Source organism: Musca vetustissima, unplaced genomic scaffold, assembly GCF_032173495.1.
Source record: "Musca vetustissima isolate MV318-11 ecotype Yass unplaced genomic scaffold, APGP_CSIRO_Mvet_v1 utg16946, whole genome shotgun sequence".
Classification (NCBI taxonomy): Eukaryota; Metazoa; Arthropoda; class Insecta; order Diptera; family Muscidae; genus Musca; species Musca vetustissima.
The window spans coordinates 35,021-61,400 of NW_026872653.1; the positions used below are offsets into that span (position 1 = coordinate 35,021).

At 35.9% G+C, this 26,380-nt stretch overlaps 1 protein-coding gene, 2 long non-coding RNA genes and 1 other non-coding gene across 4 annotated transcripts in view; 2 read left to right on the forward strand and 2 right to left on the reverse strand.

Moving 5' to 3' along the window:
- On the forward strand, positions 1 to 1,252 carry LOC133335649 (uncharacterized). The gene is made up of 2 exons (XR_009754530.1): positions 1 to 806; positions 964 to 1,252. It is a non-coding gene; the product is annotated as an uncharacterized LOC133335649 (long non-coding RNA).
- LOC133335722 (uncharacterized) lies at positions 960 to 25,345 on the reverse strand. Its single transcript, XR_009754533.1, has 2 exons — positions 25,172 to 25,345; positions 960 to 1,105 (listed from the first exon to the last, which is right to left on the reverse strand). It is a non-coding gene; the product is annotated as an uncharacterized LOC133335722 (long non-coding RNA).
- LOC133335544 (uncharacterized protein DDB_G0289975-like) overlaps positions 9,900 to 26,380 on the forward strand; it is a 24,081-nt gene continuing 7,600 nt past the window's right edge. The window contains exons 1-2 of the mRNA XM_061543887.1: positions 9,900 to 10,277; positions 10,408 to 10,566. Coding sequence (XP_061399871.1) covers positions 9,900 to 10,277; positions 10,408 to 10,566 — 537 coding nt within the window. The remainder of the gene's footprint in view (positions 10,278 to 10,407; positions 10,567 to 26,380) is intronic.
- Positions 17,214 to 17,410, reverse strand: LOC133336646 (U2 spliceosomal RNA). The gene has a single exon (XR_009754554.1). It is a non-coding gene; the product is annotated as a U2 spliceosomal RNA (small nuclear RNA).

A 26,380-nucleotide genomic window follows, 5' to 3' on the forward strand; every position in this document is an offset into this window, starting at 1 on the left:
TCAAACGCCATCATTTTTACTTTTTTTGTTAAATTTTATTGAATGAAAGCAAAAAAATGTCGGAGATAGCATCAAACTTTAGAATAAGTTTTAATTTGTTCGAATTGGTCACCTTCGGCACTAATTATGGCCTTCAAACAACCGTCACACACTGCTTGAATGTTGCTCTGCGGTATTTTGGTCCATTCCCGGCGAAGCGCTTGCTTGAGGTGATCGACACTTTGGTATTTTTTAGTGCCATCTTGCTTTCCAAAATACACCAGACACAATAGTCCAACGGATTGGTATCCGGTGATTTTGGTGGCCATTGTGGGCTGGAAATGAAGCGAGAAACCTCATTTTCTAACCATTCTCTGGTGGTGCGCGCTGAGTGCGATGGTGCTGAGTCCTGTTGGAATGTCCAAGGTCTGCGGCCAAAATGTTTGCGTGCCCAAGGCTTTAATACACCCTCCAGAATATTTTCGCGATAATATTCGGCTTTTATTCTGCTGCCACGGTCGATTAATACGAGCGAAGAGCGACCATCGGCTGTTATGGCGGCCCACGCCATCACCATGGAGGTGCTTGAGTTCTGATGGTCAACCGAAGATGCTCATTTTCAGCTGACCACTTTGGCAAGTAAACACGATCATTTTGTTTGTTTACAAACTGTCGGACAACGAATGTTTTCTCATCGGAGAAAACCAAATTGGGCAGTTCACCACATTCGGCCAAGCGAAGCAACTCTTTAGCTCTTTTAAGTCTATTTTCTTTCGGTTGCGGTGTAAGTTCTTACAATTTTTGGAATTTCCATGGCTTTACCCCGAGTTCATTTTTCAATATTTGCAAAATGGAATATTGCGATATGTTCAGCTAACGAGCCATTTTTCGGCCACTGTGACGCGTGTTACGGTCAAGTCGCTTCTTTACTTTTCGAACATTTCTGCTGATGTTACTGTTTCTTCAGTCCACATCCTTGACCAGTATCACGGTAACGAGCGATGGTACGAGACACAAAAGATTTATTCACATTTAAATGCTGGAGTGCTCTAATGAAAGCCACTTGTGATTTTCCAGCCAAATATAAAGAAATCACACTATCACGCTTGAATTCCACCACGAATAACTTTTTTTCTGGAAACTTCTCACCAAAATCCTTTTGTACGCTTGTAAACAATATAATGAGCTGTCACTGGAATAATTTTAACAGCTGTCGGACGAGTGGCTTAGAAATGGCAGCAGTCTGAAGTTGGTTTTTCATCTCACCCTGTATACACTTCCCTACGGCAAAAATGTGCCTCAACGAATTATTAGTTTTTGATCCCATGTTTCTTTGAACCAAAAGCCGTTTCAGAACACTTTGGAATCGATTTACAAATGTCTGTCTCTCGCACGGTAACTTTCGAACGGAGTAACCGTTTAATCGAAAATTTGCACATCGTAATATTTATTTCCAAATTATATCAAATTCGAAGGTGGGGACAAATCGGCTTACTGCTTCTGATACCACCCACACAAAATGGACAACATTTTTGCTGAAAATTTGTTTGTGTTATTATACGATCTATCCGATGTGGACCAAACTTTGCACAACCTAATATTTTTACCAAGCCTGTATATTGTTGGAAGATTAGACTTTTCTAGTACCTTCCCACAAAATTCAAAATTTTTGATTTATAAAAATGCAATATTAAGCAAATGGAATGTTCAAAACCTCTGGAAATTGTCGTATTTTTAGCAATTAAAACTGAGTTCGAAAATGGGGTCCATCGGTTCATTCCATCTGGCACCTCCCCATGAAGGGTCGAAATATTGATTTTTTTGATTCAATAAAAAACGTATGGAATATCCGAAATATGCATATCGTAAAATTTCTTTCAAATTTTAAATCAAGTTCCAAGATGGGACACACAGGACCACTCCTTCTGGTAGCTCCCATACAAAATGGTCAAAAATTTTTAATTTTATAATATCATGCGAACGGACTCTTCGATTGCAAAACCTACTATTTTTACCTAGTCTAGATCAAGTCCGAAGATGGGGCCCATTGGTCCATTACTTCTGGTATGTTGCCCACAAAGGGTCAAACACACAAAGGAGTTGCCATCTCTGTTATGAACACATATTAAATTTTGTTTCGATCTGGCAACTCCTCCATATAGAAACAGGTATTCAAAAAAGACACATCCGCAATTTTTACAATGGAGAAATTAGAAATGTGTGCTTTCTGTAAAAAAATTGCGGATGTGCCTTTTTGGAACACTTGTTTCTATATGAAGGAGTTGCCAGATCGAAACAAAATTTAACATGTGTTCATACACCGAAGTTTCCAAAACGCGGTTTATTTTTTTTGTGATAGGCTAAGAACTTTCCGAACTGTCCTCGTAAAACCCATAGACCTCCGCAAACCATAGGCTGAGGGTATATACCTGTCGGGCAACACCGACTGACACATTTTATTTTATATAAAAAACAAATTCATATCCTTTACTATTGCCTACCGAATGAATCCAACAGTTCGTTCCAAAAAAATGTATCCCATCCTACCAAATTTCCTCGTATTCGCATATCATACCCATTCCACATTTGCCTATATTCTGGATAAGTTTTTTTCCCAGAGAACTCAGTATGGCGAGCGAGAGTATGAGAGAATTGGTGCAACAACACTCTCACACACACACTTTCATTTAAAAGTTGCATTTCAAGTGTTGTTGACACGATTTGTTGTTCATGCACCGAACACTGCTCACTCTCGGTCGTTCAACAAAAAAAAATTGCATTGCCAACAACTACGACGATGACGACGAGGAACAACTAACTCACTTCAGTAGTAATTGTCCCATTGCCCATTGCATGGGTCACAGCGGTAATTTGCAAATTGTCTTGTTGCCGATTCGGTGTTCGGTTGTTCCGTCGGTTAAGTGATGTGATTGATGGAAGCCCAGTGAAAATCCAATTGGATTACTCCCAACCAATAACCATCCAAAAAATTCCAAAAGAAAAAAATATGTGCCACTTGCTCCAATAACATAGTTATACACATGACAAACACAAATTGGCATGAAATGTAATTAATCGAATAAGAAAAAAAGAGCTGCATTCCCTCGAATTGTGGTTTTGGTATTTGGAGAAAATACGACCAAGAAAAAAGAAAAGAAAACAAGTTCAATGCAATAAATACAAATAAAAAAAATAACCCAAATCCAGATATGATCTCAAATATGGTGGCATGAAAAAAAGTTCAAACAAAAAAGTGCTGATTTTCTAAAAGGAGATTCATCCCTCCCTATTAATGTAAATTTCATTTTATTTATTAATTAAACCATCAATTTCTTTAATTTTTGCATTGTTGGTATTGGCTGCATTATCGATTTTTCCCAAGATTAGTGGGTGTGGGGGAAGGTGGTGTTGGTCATTTTGCCCAAAAAACGAGAACAATGAATTTCACTATGGCTATGGTGTTACATTCGCTTGGTGCATTTTTCCGCGAAAATTGCTTTTCACTGCTTTTCCGGAAAAACGTCATTTTCGTGCCAGCACCAAAACATTCTTGCTCCACTACTCATTTACCAACTATCTCTCAAATTAAGTTAAATGGTGTTACCAGATTGTTGTAAATTTTTAATTATTTTATTATAAATAAATTGAAGCTTGAACATTTTTATAAAAAACTAGGATACATCTTATGATCTAAGTCCATCAACTTGGGCAAGCGTGGGTAATGATCTTAAGCCTTCAGTGTTCGCTAAACGAATCATAGTCGGGGAGTTCAAACTCGATTTTATTGATTTTCGATTTCGATTTTTAGCCTACGGCCATTTTATTAATTCAAATCTTACATCTATAACAGGTTAAACGGCTTAAACCTATCTTACGTCATAACTTATCATGCACTTACTTTACCCTTAACAATAAGTGTCTCGGCTTAGCAGAAGACATAACCAACTCACTAAGACTATTCCCTATGGCCCCACCTACAAACTATGCCCCGAAAAATAGAATAATAAAAAAGGGCTCGATTTTATTGAAATTAGATTGAGCTTAGGTACTACTTATGAGAAGCAAGATCCTCGTCTAGTATTGGTTGTGTAATAATGTAGCACTATCAGTGTTGTAGTTTTTGGAAAATGGAACCACTAGACCGTGGTATAAGAATCTACTATTTTTGCAACTATTTACTCCAAGCCCGTTCCTGATCACACTAAACTAGTAAAACATTCAACAAAATTTAAGAAAAAGAATTAAAAAGTGTCAGTCGGTGTTGCCGTGAGATATATAACCTCAGTCTACGGAATTATACACAGGTTTTATTATTCGTTGTATAAAAAGTATATTTTTTCAAGGCGTTGACCATCCGTGGTACCAGAAGAGTTTGCACTAAGAACCCAGTAGTCCCCATCTTCGGATTTAAAGTAGGTTTGGTAAAATTTTACGATGTAAAAATAATGGTTTAAATCGGTTATTCATTCGCTTTAAATTAAATTTACACGTTTTGTAAAATGTTGATCCTTTGTGCCACCTTCGAACTTGATCTATGTAAGGTAAGATACGTTGTACAAAGTTTCGATGAAATAGGATATTTCTTTCGCTTCATATGAGATTTAAAATTTTTCAAAATGTTGTGGGCAATTATTAGAAGGTGTAGAGCAAAAAGTCCAGGTTAAAATATTAGATTGTGCAAAGTTTGGTGGGGGGTGTGATCCGAGGGATCCATCTTCGAAGTTTATTTAAGTTTGTATAAAATATTACAATGTGCGTATATTGTTCACTTAGCGGATCGATCTTTCTCGTTCCTTTTTTAAAAAAGAACTAGTTCTTTAATGTAGTTCCTTTGCTCCCTATATTTCCTTTATTCCATACAGTTCCTTTGCTCTATATAGTTCCGACTCCTACATAGTTCCTTTGAATCTCTCTTTCATCGTTCTTTTTGTTTTTTTTTTCGTTTTTTTTCTATATAGTTCCTTTGCTCCATATAGTTCCTTTGATCCATATAGTACCTTTGCTCCATATAGTTCCTATATACAGTTCCTTTGCTTCAAATAGTTCCTTTGCTCCATATAGTTTCGACTCCTTTTTCGCTCACATAGTTCCGTGTTGATTTGTTAATAAATGTAAAAATTGCAAAAATGAAAAAAGAAGAAAATGAAATGAAGCCACAGAATTCAACTGTAGGACGATAAGCACAAAATACTTTTTTTTATAAATAAATAAAAATATTTAAAACAAAAAAATTAAACGTAACTATTTACACAATTTGAAATACCAACGAATGCAGAATATGGGAATAAAGGAACGAGATCAGAAAAAAACGAGAAAAAGGAAAAGAAAAAAGAACGAGATCAGAAAAAGGAACTATGTTAATTAAAGAGTTGGAACTAGTTCCGATCGTTCCTTTCTCGGAGCAGTTCCAATGAACTAGTTCTTTCCGGAACTACCCAACTCTATCGGACATTCCAAACGATTGTTATTGGATTAACAAATTTTCAAAATTTTGACCAGAAGGACTGGATCGATGGGTCCCATATGAGTCCCATAAAATATTAGGTTGTGCAAAGTTTAGTTCATGAATGATATACAATTAATTTTCAGTAAAATCAGCACCATTTTGTGTGGAAGGTATCAGAAGGAGTGCACCGATGGGTCCCATCTTCGAACATGATTTAAGTTTGGAAGATATATTAAGATGTGCAATGTTTGGATGAAAACGTCTACTCCCTTCGAGAGTTATCGTGTGCACCAGCCAGACAGGCGGACGTATAGTTGTAAATCGATGAAATATTTTCTGAAACGGATTTATTCAAAAAAAAAAAAAAAAAACGGAACATTTTGCCGTAGCAAGGTGTATATACCTTCATTAGCTATAAGGCTATGGGTAAAAATCTTAATATAAGACATACACTGGGGGAGGTATTTGAAAGAGTGGACCCATAGATTATTCAGGGATAGAATTCGTGTGGCTACATTGCAAGCTATTTACAAATGGTCTAGATTTTACTATTTTCTTCGATATCATAAAGGAAAATTCGTTATCGTAGTAAAAAGTAGTAGATTCTTGCAGTATGGGAACAGACCAAAAGCTGACATGGAATTTTAAGGATTTGTGGTGGGTTTCCCTTCGACAGAAGCAACAATGTTTCACAGTCGGAATTTTCCGTATCTGTGTATCATTTGCCAAATTCATTCCTTCAGGGAGAGATCGAACTACAGATAATCTAATAATCTTTTTGTTATATTTCGGTCGAGAAGACATATTGTAGCCTTTGTTTTTTGCACCGTGTGTGTGTATCAGTAAACAATTTCGTTCCCAGTAGACATTTATTTATTGCACTTTTTATTGGTCATGTGTGGCGTCCAATATGTAACTCTAATGCTCTTTATAATTGGATATAGTTCTTAACCGATGCATTTCTTTTATATATGTTCAGACTAGATACGTATAGTCGCTCTGAATAGAATTTCGCAATACGTGCGAATTGGGATTCTTTTTTCACAGTTTAATGTCCTACCAGAATGCTAAGCGCATGTATGTTCAGGACCTTTATCATAATCATTTATTTCTTCTTGGGTATTTTGTATAAATTCGCTGTTTCCATTATCTGGCATCCTCATCACACAATCATAAATTCTTTTCTCTGCAAATGAGGTAAACAACTAAAATGTATTCTCTCACCGCTTTAAAATGCATGTTTATGTTTTGTCTCACTCTAATATAGGGGTATCCCCTACTCAATATTATTTGAGAAAACGTGCTGGCAATATTTTATGCGGAACTACATTTCGTTTGTTGCACACCAACAAACAAAAAAGAAGATAGAAGTGCACAATGTTAACGAACTGTTGGATGGATGGAGAATTGTTTTGCTGACTAATAAAAGAAATTTTGTTGCCGATGCTCAATTGAAAATGAGTTGATTTTAATGTGCGCTACATTCGTACAGTGAGTTGCAAAATGAAGTAAGGATTATTAAAATGATTAAGTTGAAAAATGCTTAAATTGTGCATAAAAATTCTTTAAAATCGATGAAAAGAAGACATATCTCTCCATTCAATTGGAATTTACTTAATCTTAAATAATACATTCTTTCCAAACTTATATTAAATTCGAAGTTGGAAACCATCGGTCTCTTCTAATGATGCCTTCTTCAAAAATACCACTTTCCATAAATATCATAAACATCTTCAATAGCCTTGGGAATTGCATCTTTGAAGTTAGTTTGTGGTTGGACTATTGAATTCTTGTCTATATATTTTATTCAGTCCCAAATGGAGAATTTGGAAGGTTTCCAATCACATGATCTTGTGGATTAATTGTGATCACATCTTCAAGAGATAACACGAACCGGAAATATTTCGCGTAGCAATACATATTGGTTTTTAGATTGTATGATATTTTGTACAGCTCAATACTATATAAATCCGAGCATACCAAATCATTAATCATCTCGAAATGTATTCAGCGTAACTGTTGATCCTACCTCATTTTCGAAAAAAAATAAAGTTCAAATATCCGCCGAATTGTAAACTGCAGCAAAATGTCAAATGGAGCTTCTCAAAAATAAATCTTGAGTTTTCCGAGCCCTCCTCAATTTTCAATATACCCTCCTCTTTTGATGCGCTGAAACTAATTATCGAAGTACTTTTTCCTCTCTGATTGAGCCGGTATCTTCTGGTGAAGAAAATCATGCACTACACATTATTTTCTTGACGTTTAAAGTCAGGCATGTAATGACGGATAACTAATCAATTCCACGATGTGGTCGGTAAAAATGTGTTGCTTTTAACCGATATGATTCATGTGGTTTAATCCTTGTTTTTGATAATCCAAGGTCAGAGCCGATGTGTATATAACCTTTAATTATTCTTTCCGTCAGAGCCAGTGTTGTCGTCTCACACAGATGGAGGACCTTTTTTGGAGTCGGTTATCTTCTCCTCGGCTTCCTCACTCATTGGACACGTAATGTGCCTTGCCCTTGATTAGACTTGTCATTGATACTCAACTTGTGGTAGGCCTAGACAGATCCTACCACAAGTTGAGTATCACCTGCTTTCGACCTTGCTTTCTGACGTGAACTCGTTGCCTCAATATCTAACGAAGATCGTTGCCTTTTGTAATTGAGGAACGTCCCTTTTCCTCATTAGCATACATTTGATAGGTTGATTGATTTTATAGCCCCCCTTGAAACCGCAGATGCTCAGATCAATGAACACATTGCTTTCGTCGATCACTGCATAGCTAAGCTCGTCTCTGTTGTGACTCCTGGCAACCTCGCTCGTATTAATACCCTTCACCACTGTGGTACAGTGTATATTTTTGTAACAGGAAAAAGGAATCGAGATAGACCCATGGTTCCTTTTGAGAATATGCATAGAATTACTTTCTGAGTCGATTTATGCCTGTCCGTCCATCCATGTATTTTTGTGCACAAGGTACATGTCGCATTTATGATCCGATTTGGATGAAATTTGGCACTTGTCACTTATTTGGAAAAAACGCTTCAGATTTAGATATAGCTCCTATATATAGTTTCGTCCAATTTTATGTAAATGGAACACCATACAAAATGTTACACCTGAATTATCTAGATAGATGTATGCGTAGTTTTGTTGGAATCAGAAGATATAGCTCCTATATATACACAGGGTACTGAATATTGGTCCGATTGAGAAAAAGTACTGTATTAGGTCAAGATATATGTATGCGACGTTTTGTTGGAATCGGTTCAAATTTAGATATAGCTTCCATATATTGTTTCGGCCGATTTTATGTAAATGGAACGCCAAAGAGTCAAATTTAGGCCGAGTTAGGTCCAAATTTATGTATGCGAAGTTTTGTTTGAATCGGTTCAGATTGAGATATAGCTCCCATATATAGTTTCCTCGGATTTTATATAAATGGTACACTATACTGTCAATGTTTGTCCGATTGAGAAAAAATTTAGCATAGCGTATTGAAGTTACTACAGGTTGACATCCGTATTGAAATTACTGTAGGTTGATGTCCGTGAAGTTTTGTTGAAATCAGTTTCGATTTAGATATTGCTCCCAGATATAGTTTCGTCCGATTTTATGTAAAAGGCACACCGAGGATTCTATGTTTGTTCTATATTCACGGAACTTAGCAGCAGGTATGGAATTTAGTGTAAAATGCTTTGGTTAAGTTTGAGATCGGTTCAGATTTAAATATAGCTCACATCCTGTTCTATTTGCACGACATTTTGTTGTTGAAATCGGAAATTCGATTTTGTGTCGAGATAGATTTCGGATAGCGCACTGTGTTGCAGCATACCAAATGGCGGTTGCACAAATACCCCCATTTATATATAGATCTTATACATATTTTGCTCGATGATTGGCATTAAATTTTTCATAAATTTCCCGTTGGTACCCAAAGTGGTGAAGGGTATCAAATAGTCGGCACCATCCAACTTTTGAACTGTCCTTACTGGTTTTATATTATATGGATTCTGGCAGCCACCTTTGAATTCGGGTAGGCTATGCCTTCTATTGCTATCAGCCGACAGGAAGCACTTTTTTTCTATTTTACGGGTTTGGGGTTCGTCCTAAGAGTTTGTCCTACATTTGGACATGTAGTGGTATAAATCATCCCTCTATTCAACTTAACCTAGGCCATAAATATATATAGAATCCCTCATATTTAATCCCACGTTTGATCAATAATAAATCGGTGAAACGAATTTATAATCTAATTAAGAACTTCATTGAGAAAAATCCTCCAGTATTTAAAATTTTCAAATTCCTAACCAGATAACCCGAGAAAAGTGAAACTAACTACAAAACTGGACTGTGATTTAAAGTAGATGAACTATAATTTTTTAATTTAGTAAGTTATTATATTCACGCCCCACGAAATACTAAATGGTGGACCGTAGTAGAATAAAATAAAAAGAAAACGTATAGTTATGTTGAATAACGGCAATCAACAGCAGCAACAACAACATCAACAACAAACACAACAACAGCAGCAGCATCAACAACAACATCATACAACACAACAACAGCAACAACATAATCATCATCAGCAACAACAACAAACAGTGCATCACCAACAACAGCCCCAGCAGCAGCAACAACAACAACCAACACAACAACAGCAGCAATCCCAACAAATCGTCAACATCAACGCACACGATTACGATGCCAATCTGAACTTTGCAACCTTTGGCGAATTATGCCGCCTGTGTTCGCTACGTAATGGGCCCGCCAAAATTCACCTGTTCGAAAAGGAAGCCGAACAACGTAATCTCGTTTATAAGTTACGTTTGCTAATGCCGGTTAATGTAAGTAGCACTCATCTGCTCCTGCCCCTCCACCCCTCAACAAGTCTTGTTTTTTTCATTTTCTTGCATTTTGACCTCATTGATGCCATTCCACATTCTTCCCATTTTGCAAATCGTTTTTTTTTTCTAGATTGCCAAAGAAGATTTTCTACCCAAAAACATTTGCGAACTTTGTGTCCAAAAAGTGGAAAGCCTGTACGACTGGCGCCAAACCAGTTTACACAACGAACACATTCTAAGGAATTATGCGGAGTCGATGAGAGCCGTTACAGCAACAATAAATTTTCAGGTAAGATGGCAAGTGGTCATATACTCGTACATAAATAAATACTTCATCTAGGGAAAACGGAGGATAAGAGGAAGAAAATGAGATTAAAAGGAAAGAGGAAGAAAATGCAGATATTCTATAAATTAAAAATTTCATAGTGCTATAGGATGTTAAACCTCTATGTAAAAAGGAACATTGATAGAGTTTATGGTCTATTGTCATTATTGGACTTCAAATATGCCAGAAATATACTAATATTTAATTTTATTTTAGGTCGCGATGCGAAAGATAAAGCTTTATAATAATAGGAAATGAGCCCTTATGTTGAGATATTTTATTAATGGAATATATTATAATATACCTATAGAGCTTGTTAAGGGTTTAGTATATAGAAAACTATATATATGGATTATGTTTTCGATGTCTCCCGTAAACAAAATACCTTCTGGAGGTGTTCTAAGGTTTTTTATACAAAAACGAGGATCTTCTATAGTAAGACCCATTATTTGGGAACCCTCTACATGTCATCTATAAAAAGATCTGTCAATGTCATTTTTCAAATTCTAGAGAAATAATATCTTCCAAAGAATAAAAATCTAAGTATATATAGTATATTTATTCTTGATCATATCAAAATTAGTTTTTTCATTTGTCCTGTCTGATGTGTTAAAGCCCCATACATGTAGTACATATGTTATGCCTAAAATTGTGTGTTTACTGTACGATATCTGTTCTAATCACCTTGTAGAGGCTCTATAGAACATATCGCTTTATAAACGGTTATGTTCTGTCTCATCATCCTGATTAGAAAATTTAAGGTGCAGTAAACAAAACAACTTAACCATAGACACGTAGTATACACGGCATATCTGGGTTAATAAGGAGTATTTTGTTCCCGTTTTATAGACTTACATATTCCATCCTAAATTTCAGTAATTTAGTAATTAATTCTTTCAAAGGCCAAAAGACATCCTGACAGAAAATGTCCCTATAGGTCTATGTTTAGATAGATAATAAGAATACACTAGAGCCCCGACTTGCGTCGTTGATGGGGACCGGAGAATCGCGACGCAACTCAAAATGAAGCAAATCGAATCACATTTTTCTATACATATACAAAATGCACTGAATTTTAATTTACTGGAGAAAATATTCAAAACAATGCAAAAGGGGGGTTTCAAATATTTTGGTAAATAACACGTCTCTTTAAATTGATGTTTTGTTTTGAGTTGGCTTTAATAAACTTCCCAACAAATTGGGATTCCGTGCTGACTCCATATTTAGCGAAATAGAGTTCTTTTTTTTGGAGATTGGCATGATTTACTCTCTATTTCGTGGAATTGTTGTATGTGTCAAAAATCATATTTTCTACAAATTTCAATTATACCAATTTACACTATGCAACAAAATGTTGAAAATAACAAATTCCAATGAAACTGCTAATGATGTTTTGTTGAAATTTTCATTGAAATACTCAAAAAATGGAATAAATAAAGATTTGTACCTAAATCGACATAATTATAGAATATAAAATTGTATATCGTTCGAAATCAACAACACGTATATCCATTTGATTGGATGGTCTGTAAAAACTAATGGCTTGATCAGAATGCTACGGTTTTCGTCAGGATCGTTTTCAGAAAATATATCCATTGCAAGGGAAACTAGTTGCATAGCTTTGGAAATATTGACGATTGTTAATTTTTTTCTTCTAATGTATCATCACTTATTTTGGCATCTTCTTCTGAAACATGCTGAATATCAATGGATAATAAATATTCATTATCAAGCTCCTCATCCTGAGACAGAAAAATTTCATTAATATCACATTCCTCCATTCCTTCTGATTCGGCTTCTCTAGCTAAATTAGCCAAATTCGTCTCCATCAATAAGTGCTGGCCATAATTGCCGCCAACTCCCTTTCAAGGAGGATGCTCTAACTTCTTCCCCAGATAAATGTATACTTCCTATGACTTTCACTATGTTGTAGTTTTTCCAGAAGTCTTTCATAGAGAGTTGATAATTTTGGTATATTGAATCAAGACGTTTGCGGAAAGTTCGGCGTAAATAGTACAGTTTAAAGTTCGAAATTACACCCTCGTCCATAGGTTGAATAAGTGATGTTGTGTTGGGCGGCAACTTTTACATGCTCCGATAAGTCATCTGCAGAAGTTGGATGTCCTGGTGCGTTATCGTCTAATAAAAGCATTTGGAACTAAATTTGTTGAGAGGAACAATAGCGTTAAAACTCAGGAATGGCACAATTTTCTAACCAATATTTAAACAGGGCCATCCAAATTTTTTTATTAGAGTGTACCGGGATGTCTTTTTTGTTTATACTTTTTATTGCTCTTGGATTATCAAGAAAAATTTAAATTTAAAATATCCTTCTGCGTTTCCGCCCAAAAGAAGTGTTACCTGATCCTTATCTGCTTTATATCCAGGGCATGCTTTCTCATTTTTTGACAAGTTCTCGTCGGCATTCCAAAACGTGCTTAGCAGAATACCCTCCTTTTTCAATAATGGCATTCAGCTCACGCCGGATGAATCTCCTTTTAATGCCACATTATGTAAATTTGCCCGTGTTTTAAAGCGGTTAAACCAACCATTACTGGCTTCGATAGAATCAGAATGCAGAATTTTTTTTAAAGTTGAAGTAAATAGAAAGAACTTTATTTTTTATTACGTCCTTGCTCAGTGGCATTCTTCGCTTATTTTGATCACGATCGTCATAACCAATAAGGGATTTCTTGCTATAGTATCTTGTTTAGATTGGAGTGGTGTGACAATTACAGCTAATGGATTTATTTTATCACTGTCTCGGTTGCAAATTGTTCGTACTGTTGTAGGGGCTAGTCCAAAAGCTCTTTCTTTACTAACAGCCTTTTCTCCCGATTTAAAACGTTTTATTACGTCCAATTTTAATTCCAAACTTATTAATTTTCTTTTATTTTGACGTCCTTAATGTACTCTGGCGAATCACACACTAATTTCCTACCACAACCAGGCAAATCGGGACGACTCAAGTCGGGGCTCTAGTTTACATTACGATAAATGTTCTTTTATGATATATACCCTCATTCAGCTTCTTTTGAAGCTTCTTAATCGCATTTCAAATATAGAATAGGGAGAGGGGGTTCCATTGACCAAGCATTTGTTTCATGATTGGGCGCCAACAGGCCTGAACTGCCGATTATCCAATAATGGTACTTTGTGATCGCTTAAAAATGCACTGGTATCAGGTGATATGTTTATTTCAAATTAAAGACTACAGGTAAACATATTAAATTAACGACACATGACCAGTTATACAGAAGAAACCTCGATAATTTGCTTCGATGTGCCAACACCTTCCAAGATCCAAACTGTTTATTTCCTGTCCACTGTAAGTATTTTGATGGTTCAAGCTGCGTTTTCCGAACCTTATTTTAAGGTATCTTGAAAGTCCAAATCTAATTTTCATACCAATGAGGCTCAAAATTGGAATATCGGCTACCCTGAAGACAAAAATCTATGTTGAATTTTCCATACATTCAAAAGTGTGATGTACACTAATAAATGAGCTTATTTTTGAAATTATTTTATATGGGAGGTTTCGGAGAGTCTCAAAAACAAAATTATAACGATTTTTTTAAATTATGTTCCATTTCCATTAGTCGGCATCCTTGACAGATAATATTTATATACAATTTGTGTGTTAAATGAATGTCAAATAATAACGCCAACATCTTATTCTAGTTGAAATTTAAAATTGCAGTCTTTTTCTTTGGTAGATTTGCCGTTTTCCACTTTTGTTCCGGTTCACATTTTTGTAGTCACAAAATTTCTTAATGTTTTTTAATTGTGCACAGTGTTGTCAACTTTATCGGCGAATTTGAAATATGTACAGCCATTGGCACATTGTTTGTAAAAAAAAATTTCATCAAATATAAATAAAAAAATATTTTCAAAAGTAAGATAAAAAATCAAGTTGTTTTACAGGGAATTGTTATTGGGGAAATCTATAATCCTTATGTTTTCATTGTTGTAATCTTGTGATTAATTTCAATTCATTCGATTTAGTAATTAAATCTCAAAAAACCTCAATATTAGCATTACTGTATTTATCCCCAATAGCGGCATTTTCAAACAAAAAGGAACAGCAAAACAAAAACAGCAACAAACACACGACACAACACAATACGAAATTGTTTGACATAGTACACGCGTTTCGTTTATTACGGCTTAAAGTTGTTTAAGGGTAATGTTGTTTCGTCTCTTTTCCATTTCGTTTCATTTTTTTTCGTTACTCTTTGTGCTGAGGCGCCAAAAATTTTTGCTCTCCTCCACATCTCATTGGCAATCGCAACCCCCAAAATAGCAACAACGGTAACATTTATTTTAATTACAACAACAATTACAATGAAAGGCAAACAAACATACAACTCATGTGTGTACAGAAATAGAAATTCAATACAATGGGGGGATATGTTGCGTACGTAACTTCGAACTTGTATAACATTGAAGGTTAGGGATGCCGATTGGAATGCGTCACAATTACGAGGGGAAGATTGGCGTAATATAAATTTATATATAATTATAAAATAATGGCTTACTGTTTTTTAATTTTTTAGGCGAAATTCGTTCCATTGCTAAAAATACTGAAAAAAATAAACAAGTGAAAAAGCGTTAAGTTCGGCCGGGCCGAACTTTTGATACCCACCACCATAGGTACACTAACAGATACTTGAAAATATAGGGAACATACCAAAAAGTGAACCTATACCGATAATTCTACAAACCGGTTTAGGTAAAACATTATGTACAGGGTTGCCCATATTCGACGGACCCATGATTTTTTTTTTTAATCAAAGAAAAAAATAAAAATTTGGCGGTTGGCAATGTTAATCATTTAATTTGTTCCAAGTAGATTTGTTTACATCAATTTTTGAACATGATATCTCTCAAATGGCCGCCTCTGGCGTTGATGACGTATTGTGGCCTTTTTGCTGCATTTTCCATCGTTTTTGCCAACATTTCGGCCGGAATAGTGGCTATTTCTTCACGAATGTTGTCCTTGAGCTCTTCTACGGTCCTTGGCTTGTTAACGTAAACCTTTGACTTCAAATATCCCCACAAGAAGAAGTCAGGCGGCGTAAAATCGGGCGAACGCGGTGGCCAGTCCCAATCACCACTTTTCGACATCAAACGCCCCGAAACAAATTCTTCAGAAAATCGATTGTTATGCGACTTGTGTGCGGTGGAGCGAATATGGGCAACCCTGTACACCAAATACAAATTTCAGCAATTTTTAATGAAAACCCCAAAGCGTGGGCTGATACTAATAACGCATGGTAGAATATACAATCCTCAAAATATCCATAGTGTTTGGATATTATCGAATATTTGGGGTTATAATTAAATGAGGGCTATGCCTAATTAATGACTGTCATATATCCATTTCGAACCCAATATGTTTATTTTGTGTCTCAATTCTTTCCTTCAGGAGGTACAATTATATGGGAGAGATGCCTAAATGCTAAGGCCGATATATTTCATTATCATCAGGTTCGAGTTTTTTATTACGATTTCCTTAGAAAGAGGAATGATTACAACCGATGGCTAAATCGTCGTAGAATTCCATAATTTGTAGGTTAAAACTGATTATTTCGAGTAACGACTATCCCCTATACTATGGTAGAATACGCCTATATGGGGACAACCCACACGGAACTAATCAGCTAACTATTTTAATAGAAGAAGGGAGTTATATAGGAACTACCCTAAAATGGGGGCGAATATTAGTAATTTTTGGAAGAAGATTTGTTACCCTATGTGACAACAAAATACGTAATTACAGCGGTTAATAAACGCGCTCAAGAACCCCAAAATAGCGAATTATATGGGGGCTGCCCGAAATCATGGATCTATATTTATAGTTTTTAGTGGAGAAATTTGGTACCCAATAAGAACCCATTGTACCAAATTTCAGCGAATTCGGTTTAAAAACGCGCTTAAACCCCCAAAATACCGTAAATTGGGGGGTATCGTTATATGGGGGCTACCACAAAAAGTGGACTGATATTTTTGATTTTTAATGGAGATATTTGGTACCCAAAAATAACCCAATGTACCAAATTTGAGACAATTCGGTTGAAAATCGCGCTCAAGAACCCAAAAATATCGAAAATTGGGCGGTACCCTTATATGGGGGTTATGCCTAAACGTTGACTAACAAGACTCAATTCCTTCAGAAGATAGCGTGATTACAACCGACGGACGGACATGACTAAATCGTCTTAGAATTTTATCCTGATCAAGTATATATATACATTATAGGGCCGGAAATGAATATTTCGTTGAGTTACAAACGGAATGAAAAAATAAATATACCCTCCACACTATGGTCGAGGGTATAAAAATAGAAAAAAAAAAACAGATTTATTAAATATTGGGAATTTTACAAAAAGAAAAAAAAACAAATTTAGGGGAGAGGGGTTCCCTTTTGAACAGCACTGATGAAATACCGGTTTAAAATTTTTTTCCATCCGTAACCTTCTTTTCTAGCAGAGTAAAAAATATTCCTTCAAAAAATCCACGTCTATTGGGGCTTTGAAAAATATGCCTTTAAAAAGCCTTGCCTAAAAAAATTTTCTATCTAATAATGGCTACTATGAAATGTATTTATTTATGGTTGGGCCGAAATCCCGGCGGTACTGCAATACCGGGCCAACCCGCGACAAAAGTGGAGCAAGCCCCTTGAACTTTCGTCAATTTCCAAAAATCAGTTTAACATTTGTTGTCCTCCGATGGAGGATCTATCAGATGTTAAGCTGATAAGAACAGATACTACACTTTGATCTTAGCCATAAGGCCGAGAAGCGATAACTAGACGGTGGTCACTGTGAATGTTATACCTTGCCATGGATATGAAGTGAATGAGAATTAAAGGGCAGGAATGCCTTGAAATAGAAATGATTATTATCACTGATGGTTGGAAAGTCTATGTAAAGATGTGTGACATACACAATTTTAAGGAAAAGAAGGGATGATCTTTGATGATTACACTCAGGTAGCTGATAGCATGGTGATCATTGGTGGTATCTAGAAATTTTGTGTGTACCCATAAACAAGCACTGTGTTGTAGGGACTGCCTGCAGAACAAAAAAAAAGTTTTGAGGAAAGGAATAAAATAGGGGCACCCAAAAAATCTAAGACCGAGAAGTTCTTTCACTTTTCGAACTTTGGTACTGCTATATGTACCAAAGCACCGAATGAAATACATCTGATAGAGAGTCGTCAGAACTTAGATTAATACAATTTGGTTCAAAATCAGGCGAGCTGTTTCGTTTGATAAACAAATAATCATGATTTGAGGGGTATAGAATGGGTGCTGAAGTATCCATTGCATATAAACATATCTTTAGAAATATATAGAATATCAATTACTGGTCTTATAATGGAATAGAAACCATAAAAGCCTTTAGAAGTTAAATGATCTTCTAGGTATAGAAGACCAATAATTAATATATTTCTAGGACCTCTAGGAAGTTATCTGCAAGTCTAGTAAAAAAACGGTTATCATTTTTGTATTTTATATGTTGAATTCTAATAAGTAGCTACTTTACCTACCAAAAATTGTTAATATTGCCACATTCTTCCTACTAGCAATTATCAAAATTTCAATTTTAAAATATGCCCAAGGGGTAACGTTTTGGCTATAATTTTATATTTTGAATTCCTTCATAAAATAATTTATATCGGTTTCCAGTTTTCGTATAGCCCGCATATAACGATATGCCGGATTTTCGATATTTTGGGGGTTCTCGGTTTTCAGTCTCCATACGACGCTATTATTTTTACATGTTCACGGCAGTTGGGGTTTAAATCACTCTGGCGAGTAGGTTTTACTTTCTCATGCAATATCATGGTTTTATGCATTCAATCACAGTTCTGTATTTGAATGTTTTAGTGGTTTGTGCCTTTATAGTTTGTTTACTATCCGTCATTATATTTTGTCCAGAGTTTGAACTTGACCAGTTTAGACACTCCGTTATAGCTTGAAACTCCGCCTGTATGATCAAGCGAAGTGACATTTCTTTCGCTGGTTTCTTAAAAAATCACTCTGGCGAGTAGGTTTTACTTTCTCATGCAAGATCATGGTTTTATGCATTCAATCACAGTTCTGTATTTGAATGTTTTAGTGGTTTGTGCCTTTATAGTTTGTTTACTATCCGTCATTATATTTTGTCCAGAGTTTGAACTTGACCAGTTTAGACACTCCGTTATAGCTTGAAACTCCGCCTGTATGATCAAGCGAAGTGACATTTCTTTCGCTGGTTTCTTAAAAAATCCCAGTCACGTACTTCCTACTAGCCGAAAGCCATCTGTGTACCAACATTTACCAGAGGATGTTTGTGCTGGAATTCCGTCCATATGGCCGGTATCAGAATTATAGAGCATGTGATTTTTGCTCAAGCTTCCAATTATATTATATATTAAAATTTTGTATTGTATATTGTGTCTGGTATCGATTCACTCGTCATTGCTTTAATCATAAAGCTGTGATGGCAGATTCATATTTTATTTGGATATCAATTGAATGTATAAACAATAGTCTCTAAAGTTGTCCGCATTGCCCCCATATACCCAAGCAACATATATTCTGGGCTTTGTGTACGGTTTTTACATTACACTTATGGTCCGTTGCTGTCCATCGGACTACTGACGCGCATGTTACAATTGATAAAATATGCTCCTATAGATCCAATGTATCATCTTATGAATGGGAGCCAATTTAGATTCTACGGTTCTTCTGCATAAATGCCAGCATCTGTGGGCCGTTTTTTTTATATGGTCATTGCATTAAGTTTCCTGTATAGAATGACTCCCATAATTGTACCTTAATTTGATATGACTATCATTTTGTTTTGAAAGACGGGCTCTTCATACTGCATATATCCGTCTTAGCCGGATTTACGTTAAGGACCATCGGCATCACCCAATTATAGGCAATGTTTAACACCGTTTCAGCCTTCCTATACAACAAGTTAGGATTCTTTCCCCTCAGAAGTATTATAAAGTCGTCTGAATAACAGACGGATTCAAATCCCATCCTCAATTAAGGTTCTTAAGAGACTATTGATAGTGGTAACCCACAGCAGTGGTGATAGAAATCTCTCCCTGCGTCGTCCCTTGTCCTACTTTGTCCCTGATAGTTATGTCTTGTAGGCTACAGTTTATCCATCTATTCCTTAGAATGTGGCTGATTCTGGCTAAGAGTTTCAGTGCTGACAGTATTGAAAGATCCCTCGATATTAATGCGTACAGCTAAAATAAAAATGTTCTTTTCGAATGTGCTGTGCCACTTCATGCAGGCCGGTTTCTACTCACCTTCCCTTTACGTACGCGTGTTGTTTGTACTTAAGCGTATCGTTGGATATATTGCTCTTTATCATGATCCGATATGTCCTTTCTTAGTTTTGAGTATGAAGACAACCCTGGCTCTCGGAGTGTACACAAACCGTATACATGCGTTAAATAGTGCTGCAAAATATGGTGTCATTTAGCCCGCCTCTTTTTGTAGTAAAGCTGGGAAGACGTCTGGTCCAGCTGCTTTGAATGATGACAAACTCTTCAATGCATCGCGTACCGTTTATCCATCAATCTTAGGTTCCTCGTATTTTTCCTTCCTTTAGAAGCGTTACTTCGTCAGTATCGGTGGGAAGTGAGCTTTTGATAAGGAGTCTTTTTGTTTTTGTTGTTGTTTCTATTCTTCATCTATCTGAGATACGCGTTGAGTGTGAGTTTTTGATAGAAAATTTTTAATTTGTGAAATGTCATGTGCGCTATCTACCTGTTCACAGAAAATTTTCCAGGAGTTGCGCTTAGCGGTTCTCCTGTTTTGATGTATTTGTTTCCTTTTAGCGTACAGTTAGTTGTCCATTTTCGAAAAATTGCTTGCGGCGAGTTTCCGACCTTAACCTTTGTTCCGAATTTCCCCAGTCATCCAGGGGTTTTCGAAGACAGATTTCCTTTCTCGAAGTGGACAACATTTTTTGAAATATTTTACAATTATGTCTTGACGTTCCAATCTGTCTTCAGGGTTGAGTTGACTTAACCTATCAATTTTTGATGTTTATATTACATAACATGAATTATATATGATTTTTTGATGTATCATGGGTGTACGAATACGGATTTTGCATACTGTATCCTTATTTTAATATAGTACCCACATAAAAATCCGGCCTTTTTTTTATTTTGAACGTCATTAACGCAATTTCTTACGGGAGTGGCTGTAATATGGTTCTCAGTCCCATACAATACTTACTTTCTTACTTACGTTTGTTCCGAATTAAAAAAATTCCAGGCACGTCGGTCTTATGCGCAGAACATCCAATTTGAAAGACTATGTTCTGAGATGTTGCCTCCCACTTGATCTTTCCTTCAGGATTCGTGGCCTTCTGCGTGAGTTGAGTTGGGGTATCTTCATTCATTCTCACAACATGTCCTAGCCAACATAGTCGCTGCAGCTCGATACGTCTATGTCGATGTCCGAGAATAGATGGTGCAGAATAGATGTCGATGTCCGAGAATAGATGGTCGACGGCCATATTCACCGTCTACACAGATTGGCCCATAAATCTTCCGAATTTTTTTCTCTCAAAACTCCAAGAGTTGCCTCATCTGCTTGCGCAAGTACCCATGCTTCAGATCCATACATCAGCACGGGTAGTATCAGCGTCTTGTAGAGTCTGAGATTGGCCTGGCCAGAGGTGGCCGTGCTTTTGAGTTGCTTACTCAGACCATAGTAACATGTGTTGGCCAACACTATTCTTCTCCGGATTTCAAACCTGATGTTATTAGCTTTGCTTAATTTAATTTTCGGTATGTTGATGTTCCTAGCCCCGTTCTCTAATATGAGTGAGTTTTTTCGGGGCCAAAACGACCTAGAACACAACACTATAAAATAATCCACAAATAAAATACCCAGCCAGTTTTAGATATTTTTAAAGTTCATGTCATCGTGGAGGGTATAAACAGATTGAGCCCGCCGATATTTACCACGTTTTACATTTGTATTCTAATTGTGCTGGCGATCATTTAATGTTATTCAATGAATCTCCATTGACATCCCTAAAATGTATTGAGTAAAAGTTATTTCACGAACATTTCAAATGTCCATATGTGTATGTGTGTACGACGCGGTTTCCAGAGAGTTTGAAAGCGTCTGCGTTACGAACATTCTTGGGGACTTGGACAACAATACCTAATTGAAAGTAAAATGCATAAAAACCGAAACAAACCGTCAGGCTTTCATTCAAACTTTGCCCAAAAATAATACAAACTTATTTAGATATTAAAAAAAATATGCAGCAACTATTATCAAAGTTTGTATCAAAATCCAATTCGTTGATTTCTTTTATTAATTCGTACGAATGTTACAATAACAACAACAACACTTCAACGATGAACTAGGAAGGAAAGACAAACACAAAAAAGAACAAGCAAAATAACAATAGCAACAACAACACTCGTCTGACTAACGACGACAACATCAGCAGCAGCAGCTGCTGCTGCGCCAGCACCACCAGACAGACGACGACTTTGCTTTGAGTTCGTTTGTGAGTGGCAAATCAGTTTCGCAATACATACACAAACAAAAGGTGCTTGGAAAAAAATTCATAGCATACTTTGCGGCGTTGCATATCAAGTGTTGTGCAAAATAAAAAAAGAAGAAAATAATTTGTAATAACTTTTTTTTAATATAGTTTGCTGGCTGCTTAGCTAGCTGACTGACTGACTGGATTACCTTTAATTGACTTGGCTTTCCTAAAAAAAGCCTTGTCAATTCTCCGCGTTTGTGAGAGTGAGTGTCTCCTCGAAGTTAAAAGAGTTTAAACTGTTATCTTCTTCACTGGCTGGGCGAAGGCGAATGCCGGAGGGCCAGCAGCAGCATTTCATGTTGAGTTCCGCAAAGTAAAGTTCTTTAACAAAAAAATTTCTTAAGAATTTTTAATGATTATATCATAGCCATTATTTAATATAAAAGTGCGTGGGTGTTTGTGTGTGTGTGAATGTATGGCTAGCTGGCTGCTTGTCTGTCTGCCCCTCGACAACGATGTAGTATGTCTATATTTAAAAAGTACATATAAATCGTTTCATTATTATAACGCGAAAAATCGATTAAATGCCTGAACGAAAGAAATGCCAACCAATCGTTTGTTGTTGTTTCCAAAAGGACACACCATAAAGGACAATGTTCGTTGCCGGATATATAAGAAATTCTTAGAAATTGAAAAATTCGACACCGGTTATTTGTTTCAAGTGCAAATGTAAAAGACAAAAAAACGAAGAAAAACAATGAAATGTTTGTAATATTTTAAAAGAGACTTTATAAATTTAGAAAAAAAAGAGACTTCAATTATTTAGAAAATTTGAAAATGGATAAACATAAGGATAATATGCAATTGTGAAACCAAAATTAATTATATATGTATGTATATATTGTAAATATATTGACGAAATTGAGATCAAAAAAACAGGAATGTTCGCCATAATGTTTTACTATAAGTCTCAGAATAGACTAAAACTCAAAAATCAGCCTAAACGTGGAAAATTAAAAAAAATAATTTTTGGGTTTAAATAGTATTTATTACTAGTTTTTACCCATTTTTACAACAAGTGTTGTTTAAGAAGGAACAAAAATGTTCTCCATCAGTTTTTAGCCTTGTTGTTATTATATATAATTTTATAATGTAAATTTCCTAAAAAAAACTATTGAATATAAATATATAGTTTGTTTTGGGACTTGTAGTGGAATTTGACGTAGAATATTTTATTCTTTGACATAATATACCTAAAATTAAGTTTCATAATCTGTCGGAATTTCCCGGTAACTCCGGGAAACTTCTGCTAAGCGCTGTGTCATCGAAAAGACCTGCTTGGATGTTTTTGTAGGAGATTTTGGTTCCATTCGTCTTGCAGCACTTATTTGAGCATTTCCTTAGAGGTAATTTTGCGATCGATCGGATTCGTCGTTCCAGGGCATCCCATAGGTGCTCTTTTGGGTTCAGATCAGGGGACTGTGGCGGCGTTCTAAGCTGTGTAAGGACATTATAGAGTATCCAAAGCTTAACTATGTCAGCAGTGTGCTTGGGGTCATTATCCTGCTGGAAGTAGTAGTCATTCTCCAGACTCAATTTCTCCGCGCTCCTCTTTAAACTTGCCTTTACAATTTTAAGGTACGCATATTTATCCATAGTAGACTCGATGACTCACTACTAGCCATATATCATATAAAGTAAAGCGGAAGGTTTTACGCAGACTTTTTCTACTGAGTGTATATGCAAAATTTGTCTGCATTTGGTCTTGATGCTTGCAGTCTAAATCGAATAACTTGAGTTTTTTAGGGTTTACTGGTAAGCGGCTTAATCGTGCAAATTAAACTATTAAAGTGGCATCTCGTTCCGTAACATTTATTGAACCTATACAACTTCTTTCGCCACGAATTTCCAGATATTGCTTTCTATTTTTTAAATACCATAATATCTAATTTTATGTAACATTATATCGTGATCAACGAGATCGAAGGCATTTGTAAGATCATAAAATATTGCAGATACGCCATTGAATGCCTTATTAAGTTCACTGAAAATTGTGTGTGTCCAATTTACAACAGCATCTGATGTTCCACAACCTGTTCGAATCCCAAACTGAAATTCCTACATTAATCGTTTGTTTTCTAAAAAGATTTGCAGTTTATTAAATAAAAACGTCTCTATGATTTTATCAATTACCGACAAAACAGCGACCGGTATTCAAATACAGGGTGAGATAAAAAACTGCAACAAAGTCAAACGTCATAATTTTTATGCTGCCCGAATGTTACTCTGCGATAATTTGGCCCATTCCCGGCGAAGTGCTTGCTTGAGGCGACCGACAGACACAATAGTCCAACGGATTGGTATCCGGAGATTTTGGTGGCCATTGTGCGCTGGGTGGCGCGTGCTGAGTACGATGGTGCTGAGTCCTGTTGGAATGTCCAAGGTCTGCGGCCAAAATATTTGCGTACCCAAGGCTTTAATACACCCTCCAGAATATTTTCGCGATAATATTCGGCATTTATTCTGATGCCGCGGTCAATTACTACATCGGCTGTTATGCACATTTCAGCTGACCTCTTTGGAAAGTAAACACGATAATTTTGTTTGTTTACAAACTGCTATACAACGAATGTTTTCTTATCGGAGAAAACCAAATTCGACAGTTCACCACTTTCGGCCAAGCGAAGCAACTCTTTAGCTCTATTTTTTTCTGTTGCGGTTCTTGCACTTTTTGGAATTTCAATGGCTTTACCACGAGCTCAATTTTCAATATTTGCCGAATGTAATATTGCGATATGTTCAGCTCACGAGCTATTTTTTCGGCCGCTGCGACGTGGGTTTCGATCAAATAGTTTCTTTACTATTCGAACCATTTCAGCTGATGTTTCTGTATTCTTCTGTCCACTTCCTTGCCGTCGGACTACGCTACCAGTATCACGTTAACGAGCGATTATTCACATTTAAATGCTGGAGCGCTCTAACGATAACCACTTGTGGTTTTACAGCCAAATATAAAGAAATCACACTATCACGAATACTTTTTTTCTGGAAAATTCTCACCAAAATGCTTTTGTACGCTTGTAAACAATATAATGAGCTGTCACTGGAATAATTTTAACAGCTGTCGGACGAGTGGCTTAGAAATGACAGCAGTCTGAAGTTGGGTGCAGTTTTTTTTATCTCATCCTGTATATATTTTCATCTCATGCTGTATATCAGAGTTGAACAGAATTAAAGTGAGAGTAAGTGTGTGAGAGCGTAACTGAGACATCATCAAAACTGAAGAAAAGTGAATACGTGTTTAGCCATCACCGCTATCGATTGCTCTTTTGTGCATTAGTGCTGTATATACAGGATTTTTTGCCAAACTATATACGATATTTTCATGACCATAGCCCATTCAGCAACCTGAGTGTCTGATTTCGAGTTCACCGGTCTTACATTCTGTTGTAGCATACATATCCTTTTCGTTTTTTTACTTGATTATTACTTGGGCGCCAGTTATTTAACCCATTTGCGAAATTCCCCACTGTCACGTCTCCTACTAGTTGAAGGTCAATTAGAAATTTTAACTTTGAACTTGATATTCAAAATGTGTAGGCCATTAACAATTCCTCTTGCTATTTTCCAACGATTATTAAAATAAAAAGACAAATCGATTTAGTGTTACATATGACACTCAAACAAAAAGAAATCACAAAAAGTGTAATTTATATACCACTTCTATGTACTATATAAATAATTATATACACTATGTATATGTACACATACATATGTACAACGATTTCAGTACATTTCTGTGTAAAATTTATCATGAAATACACACTTGAACCTCAAACCACTGAAATTGCATCCGGCTTTTATATTAAATGGTAAAAAGAAGAAGAAAAATAGCAAACATACGCAATCCTATGAACAGCTTTGTGTGTGTGCTTGTGTTCTTTGCCGAATAAATATGCGAGAATTTGCAAACAAGATAATAAAAGAAAACATGGAAATAAAAGAATAGAAAAATAATTTTGCGCGTAAAGAACGGTAACATGAAACAATTTTTTATAATAAAAAGAAAAGGAAACGAAATAAATGAAACAAAGCCAAAGGAAAAAAAGCAAAAACAAACAACAGATATTAAAGTTACCGTTAAATAATGCAATGAGTGAATCTCAATCTCGCTCTTTCTTGCAGAGAGTGAATGTGGTGTGATGTCAATTTAGCGATTTTTTTCTATTTGAAATGTGAAACAAAAA